The sequence below is a fragment of the Anomaloglossus baeobatrachus genome, chromosome 2 (assembly GCF_048569485.1).
Source record: "Anomaloglossus baeobatrachus isolate aAnoBae1 chromosome 2, aAnoBae1.hap1, whole genome shotgun sequence".
Lineage (NCBI taxonomy): Eukaryota > Metazoa > Chordata > Amphibia > Anura > Aromobatidae > Anomaloglossus > Anomaloglossus baeobatrachus.
In genome coordinates, this window is record NC_134354.1 from 148,140,588 (window position 1) to 148,148,323 (window position 7,736).

The 7,736-nt window shown below is 41.5% G+C and overlaps 1 protein-coding gene across 1 annotated transcript in view; it reads left to right on the top strand.

Moving 5' to 3' along the window:
* Nucleotides 1–1,453, top strand: part of SH3KBP1 (SH3 domain containing kinase binding protein 1) — a 547,421-nt gene extending 545,968 nt beyond the window's left edge. The window contains exon 18 of the mRNA XM_075335430.1: nt 294–1,453. Coding sequence (XP_075191545.1) covers nt 294–335 — 42 coding nt within the window. The 3' untranslated portion in view covers nt 336–1,453. The remainder of the gene's footprint in view (nt 1–293) is intronic.
* Nucleotides 1,454–7,736: the final 6,283 nt, after the last annotated feature.

Here is a 7,736-nt window from a genome sequence, read left to right on the forward strand (position 1 = left end):
AGTACTTACCCCTTGTACCGGCAGAGCGTGCTCCTTGTTCCGGTAGAGTGTGCCCTTGTTCTGGACGAGTGTGCCCTTGTTCCGACAGAGTGTGCCCCTGGTTGCGGCAGATCGTGCCCCTTGTACCGGCAGAGCGTGCCCTTTGTACCAGCAGTACTTGCCCCTTGCTCCGACAGAGCGTACCCCTTGATCCGGGAGAGCGAGCCTTTTGTACCAGCAGTACCTTCCCTTTCTAGGTGAATCAGTTGTTACTCTACACTTTATCTTAATACCGTCTCTTTTTTTTATTCCAGATGGACGTAAATGAAATTAAGAAATCTCTACAATCCAAATGAAAACAATGAATATGTCATATCCCACATCACAAGTCCTAGAATCATGAACTTTTCTTCCCTCCAAGGCCAAAATACTTTTGGTGCCAAATGATCTAAAATTTGCCTCAAACGCGACAAGCACAACAACAGTTCATCCTACCAAGGACACCCTGGTGACTTTTCTAGTGCTCACACACGTGTATATCGGTGGACTCGACGTTGTGCTCAAGTGTTTCTCCTCAAAACTGCGCTTGAAGGAAACTCAGGCAGTTTTACTTCAGAGTGGTACTTTTTTATGATATTTTTCCATGAATAAAGTGTATTTCCAATTGTCTGTTTACAAGCTTTATAATTTTATGGTTGATTTTTGTTTCTCCTTTTTTTATTACGTCTTTTATCTCGGATTTTCTGAACTATCTGTGCAGCTGAGTAACCTTTCTTGACCTTTCTGTTACCTTCTGAGACATACTGTATGGGTTTGGATCTCTGACTGGAAGCGTACATATGCAAAGTACTGTTCATACAATGTGATAAACGCTTTGCTTTTCACTGTACTTTATGAATGTGTTCCCAGATAGAAAAGTATGGTGTTTAAACGATAATTTGTGCCTTTTTTTTTTCTTTTCATTTTTGATTAATGCAGAAACACAATAGTTACAATGTGGCCCTATGTACATCAGTAATCAAACTGGCCGGAGGAAGCTTGGAGGTTCAGGAACGCCCTTCTCCGGGCCATAGGAGGTAAATAGAACTATTATAGGGATAGAAAATGCAATAAAATAACTTAAAAATAAACTTAATCATTGAGGAAGTATGGTTACATTTGTTTTATAGAGACAGAATGCAAATAAAAATTAAAAAAATGAAAATTGTCATTCTACTAATGGAGGAAGAATTATAGATATATGCTAAAATAAAAAACGCAAATGGTTGGTGAGAAACAGATGGTCACATGAAATTAATATTTCTTTAGTAAATTCTGATTGGACGATGTGGACAATACAATAATTTAATTTACATTATAAGGGACCGTAAATGCATTTTAGGGTTATGGATTAGTTTACATTCACTTTCCAATTAAAGTGAACCTGTCAGGTGCAATATACACTCAGAACCACGAGCCGTTCTGGGTACATATTGCTAATCCCTGCCTAACCGTTCCTGTATATAGTAGCATAGAAAAAGAGATCTTTAGAAAAAGTATTTCTAAAAATCCTTTATGATATGCTAATGAGGCCAGCAACTAGTCGCAAGGGTCTTAGTTTCAGCACTCATTCCTCCCTCTTAACATGTTAGCAGCCCACAGGGTTGTGCTAACATTCTATTCAATGCCCATTGCCCTGCATCATCAGTAGTGACACACGCACCTGTGTCCAATGTCACCGCATCAGACGCCGGACAGTGCACATGATCAGAAGTCTGGGCACTTCCAGTCATGCACACTAAACCTCTCTGAAGCCGGGACGAGTACACCGGAAGTGCTGGGACCTCTGATCATGCGCATTGGTCGGCGTCCTGAAGCGGTGACAACAGACACAGGTATGCGCACCACTGCTTATGACGCTGGGCAATGGGCATTGAATAGCATGTTAGCACGCCCCTGTGGAGGAACTAACACCCTTGTGACTAGTCACAGCCTTAATTAGCATATCATTAAGGATCTTTAAAAATACTTTTTGTACAGATCTCTTTATTTATGCTACTAGATACAGGGACAGTTAGGCAGGGATTAGCAATATGCACTATAGAACTGCTCATAGTTTTGGGTGGATATTGCACCTGACAGGGTCACTTTAATGAAATAGTATAAGCCATGATGTAAAAACAATGATTGTGAAAGCCAAGGTGTCCACTGTCTACAAACAGCTGAGCTTTCTGGACTTCACGCTAGTTGTGATGTTCGGTACTACGCGCATCATATTTGAAGCCACTGGATGAAATACAACACAGACCTCTAGTGGTACAAATTGTAAAAGACACGTTATATGAATGACTATATTTTTAATTGGGGGCTAAGAGGTAAGGTTTAAGAAAAAAAATTCCTCCTTAGAACCCCAGTCAGTGTCCTCTCACCTAGCCAACTCAGATCTTATGCTTTGCACTGAGTAGGGGTAAAAACACGTGTCTTTGCACTAAGGAGGGGTAAAAACACGACAGGGTGAAACACATGTCTGCTCAATTCATGTGGCAAGGCTTCTTAAAGGGTCGATATTGACTGGTAGGGCAGTAGGCGCCAGAGATCAAGTATTCTTCCTTACGAAGAGGCTATTTTAATATATTTTAACTGTATGGTGCGCAAATGTTGAAATAAAGAAACGCAATATAGATATATACTGTCTTGATATCCAATATAATATTCCTTACAAAATTGTAGAATGAAGCCTACAATTGGCACTAATAATCACATTTCTGGCCAAAATTGGAAAAGAATGTTCTCGAAATAGCCTCTTACATTGGAGGCAACCATATTGTGGGTTATCAGTGTTGCCATCGATCAGTTGGTACACTTGTATTTTAAGACTTGCCTCCTTAGGTTACAAGAATGGAGAAGATACTGAATATGTGTCATTTTCTATCATCAGGTGAATGCAAAAGAGAGAATATTGAAGGGTAAATCTAATGTGACATGTCTCTCCCATATATATATGTGACGTTGCCCTTTCTCAAGCTGCACCCCACATGGGGTCTAAGAATCAGGACAAACGCCTAGATTACTGGGTGCTTGAGTGTTATATATTTACATATACAATAAAATGTCTTTAATTCAGCTTTGATGGGATCTGAGAGGTGGCAGGTAACTAATACACTGGATTATTGTATATGTATTGGATGAAATCTACCTACAGAATCTTTAGGAAGAAAGTCCAGTATATAAATTAGATACCAGGTAATCAGTACTTCTGAACTATCGGATGCCCGATTAAAGGGATTTTGCTGTATGTATATATTTAATAGTTTGTATGTAAAGTTAATGTGCAACCAAGTGATCTCCATGAAAGCGGTGCATGGGGTTGAAAGAAATTGGTGACATTTATATAGATGTAACCCATTTTGTAGATCATGGTAAACGATGCACTATTTTTTGCCGTCACCGGTTGTTTCTGTAAATGGCAAACACAACAAGTCAGTGCAAACAATCTTAAAGATGGTGGAAGATACATCACTGCTGAGAAGGCTACGCTGGTTTGTCATAGCATGGAATGAATGTCCATATCATTGCCACATGTTGTACTTTCAGGAACTTCATTGTGTTACCGGTGTATGTTCCTTATTATACTTTACAACTTCACTGTATTTTATATTCATCACCCAAAACTAAGTGTGAATTATGTTCTACATTTTTTTTGCTCCCTTTCTCGTATTTTGAGCAAATAATAATTCAATCTCTTGGCTCGTACAATAGATTCCCTGCATATTTAGTGATGTTGTTTTTAACTTGGATTTTTATATCTCTGGTATTTATGTATTGTCACTTGCCACTCTGTTGTAAGCTTCATAATGAAACAGAATGTTTTTTTATATTCATGTGTTGTCATTGTGTGATTTATTTCATTCACAAGTCGTGACGTGTCTTTATCTGTCCAATTTGGCTTATCCAATCTTTTTAGTAAGTGGGAAAACAAATTGATTTTGGATTGTAATAAACAATCAGATAAATGATAGAGAGACGGACGACCATAAAATGGAGCAGCAGCAGCAAACTCACCAACTGATGGTACACGAGAAAGCAAAAAAGTGGGCAGCACTCCATGGCTAATTCCATGCAAAAAAATTGTGTATTTATTAGACCATGTGAACAGGTGGCAACATGTCAGCTTAAAACAAGTCAAGTGAATTAACAAAGCCCCATTTACTTTTGAGCTGAAACGTTGCCACCTGTTCACATGGGTAAATAAATACAAAGGTTGCATGGAAATTGCTGTTGAGTGCTGCCCAACTTCTTTTCCTAGTTAGATCGTGTTACCGAAAGCAGACACACTGAGTGAGCTGAATCCTCTAAGGCCAAGGTCAAATATCATCTGACAGGTATCTGTCGTGAGTGTGGCACGGGCTGATGTGATCTTGGGGGGGAGGGAGCAGAAGGTTACAGCGCATTGTTGATAGCAGATTCACTTGAGTGCCGACTCGCTATTTACCCAGAGTTGTAGCGTATTTAATTTCATCCGGTACTGAAGGGGTTAAGGTGCATTTCTATCCTGCAGTGATCTAGCAGGTAGTTGTAACTTCAGTTGCAGCCACTCCCTTCTGCTACAAATATCTGCTCCTCACTCCTCCCTTTCCCGGCTATAGCTCAAACTTATGTTGACCATGTTGAAGGAGCTCGTTGCTGCATGGATTTGGTGTTGTTTCTATTGCAGCTGTGAAGTTCCTTACTGAAGAAACCTTGGACTGCTTTTTATTGTGTCTTTCCACACCCATTGGTCTTACCTTCCTCATGTTCTCTTATTATAGTAGCGAGACTACTGTATCACTGGCGCTCACTTGCCAGGGTGAATTTAGGGTCATCGAAGACCTAGGCACATGATCGGCGCACGGGGCAAAGGACCCGTCTAGGGACCTTAGGGAGAGCAGGATTCAGCCTCCGGTGAGTGCTAGGAGGTGACCCTGCTCCCCTTTCCCTATTTGAGGTCCTTCCGATGTATTGTTTTCCTTGTGAAAAATGTTTAAGCAAACAAAAACCACATCATTGAATTATCAAAAAAGTATGGATGTGTATATAATTACATGGAACATTACTCTATACAGATATTACATAAAGAAGAAAAAAAATTCTGTACCACAGCGAATATTTTAAATAGAAATCATTTTATTAATATAAAAATCACAATAAAAAACTTTAATAAGAAAAGGTGGCCAGCAGATGGTGCTAACACCCCACAACAAGGGGAACTGCAAATAATGTGTACATACAGGTATAGCAGTCATAAATATAAAATGGGATCTAATACTGAATGAAAAAATACCCCAGGAGCATATCTTACACATTATACTATAGAAATATAAATTATTAACTATCTGTTTCATTCAGTCCGTTTAACAGAGATAGCATGTAAAAAGATTTAATTTCCATTCAAATATAGCTACTGTGCATATAAACTGATCCCATTAAACATAAACAAGTGAAAAACCTATTAGGTAGCTGTCAACCCATAAATAAATCAAAGGATTTTAATTAAGGATAAATAGCAGCATTACCTTCTGTGGAGAGGAACACCCAGCAATTCCCTACATACGTGCACGTTTCGGTATAATCCTTCTTCCGGGGATAGTCTCACAACCACAGAAAGTCACCATTTATATATAACTTAACCTATCATCTGGAGGGACGTGAAACAATACCACGAATCCTAACATCTTTATTTAACAACAAAAACACTCCTCTGTGATGACTCATAACTAGAGATGAGCGATGTTCGAGGTTCGCCAATTTCATGTTCGAGTGATTTTGGGGGGTGTTCGAGTCGTTCGACGAACTCGAACGATTTGCTAAAAGTTCGGCAGTTCGAGTTACCTTCGAGAACGGTTCGATCACCAAAAGCGTGGCTTTTCACAGTAAAGGCTGCTTTACACCAGACAATCTATCGTGCGATAGATCGTCGGGGTCACAGTTTTTGTGACGCACATCCGGCATCACTGGCGATGCCGCCCTGTGTGACACCTCCTAGCGACGCAGTATCGCTCACAAATCGTGAGTCGTGTACTGCTCGCTAGGTTCCATAATATCGTTTAATTTAGTTGTTCATCATTTCCGGGGTAGCACACGTCGCTCCGTGTGACACCCCGGGAACAATGAACAGCAGCTCACCTGCGTCACGCGGCCGCCGCTGGCTATGTGAAGGAAGGAGGTGGGCGGGATGTTTACGTCCCGCTCATCTCCGCCCCTCTGCGTCCATTGGCCGGCGGCCGTGTGACGTCGCTGTGACGCCGAACATCCCTCCCACTCCAGGAAGTGGACGTTCGCCGCCCACAGCGTGGTCGCACGAGAGGTAAGTACGTGTGACGGGGGTTACTGACTTTGTGCGACACGGGCAGCGATTTGCCCGTGACGCAAAAAGGACGGGGGCGGGTACGATCGATTGTGAAATTGCACAATCGGTCGTACCGTGTAAAGCAGCCTTAAGTATGTGTGGACCTTGCATATCTGCATGTGTCCTGCGTCCCCAGCACAATCCCTCTCTTTCCTACTCACCGATCACGGGCTGTCACAAATCTCCAGCGTCATTTCCTCTTTTGAAAATGGCTGCCCCTTCATTATTCAACTAGTTATTCCATGCTTTCCCCGCCCACCGGCGCCCATGATTGGTTGCAGTCAGACACGCCCCCACGATGAGTGACAGCTGTCTCACTGCAAGCAATCACAGCCGCCGGCGGGCGGGTCTATATTGTGCAGTAAAATAAATAAATAAATAATAATAAAAAAAAAAAAAATGCTGTTCCCCCCCATATTTGATACCAGCCAGGATAAAGCCACACGGCTGGATGCTGTTATTGTCAGGATGGAGAGCACCATGTCATGGGGAGCCCACCACCCTAACAATATCACTCAGCAGCCGCCCGGAATTGCCGCATCCATTAGATGCGGCAGTCCGGGACTCTAACCGGCTCATCCCGAATTGCCCTGGTGCGGTGGCAATCGGGGTAATAAGGAGTTAATCATGGCAGGCGTCTTCCGAGATACCTTCCATGATTAAACTGTAAGTGAAAGTAAACAAACACACATAGCGAAAAATCCTTTATTTGGAATACAAGACAAAAAACACCTTATTTACCTCTTTATTAATCCCCAAACAACAATCCAGGTCCGAAGTAATCCACAAAACACTGTCAGCCCTGCTACATGAAGATGACAGGAAACGCCGTAGAACACGATCGCTGTGTCCTCTCCACGTAGCACCTGAAGTGAATCGCGCTGTCACCAGAGACTTCAGTCTGCAATACAGACGTCAAGATTACCAAATCTGCCTATGTTTCTCATTAGAGCCAGTGGCTGAATGGTTAGAGCTCTCGGCTAAGAAGCATTAGTTCACGACTTCAAGTCCCAGCCTTCCCGCGAAAAAAAATAATTTATTTTTAATTAAAATTATTATTTATTTATAATTATAATTTAATTTAATTATGCACTGAGGGGAGGATGATGTGGATTGTAGTGCCTGCGGTAATGATGGTGGTTGTAGTGCCTGCTTGTGTGCGGTGATGATAAGCAAACCGATCAGATGATATTGGATCCGGATTGGAATGCGCGGGACCCTTGACCCAGGATTACTGCGGAGGGGGTTTCTTTATTTCAATAAAGATGGAGTCACTAATTGTGTTGTGTTTTATTTCTAATAAAAATATTTTTCTGTGTGTTGTGTTTTTTTTTTATCTGTACTAGAAATTCACGGTGGCCATGTCCAATATTGACGTGACACCATGAATTTC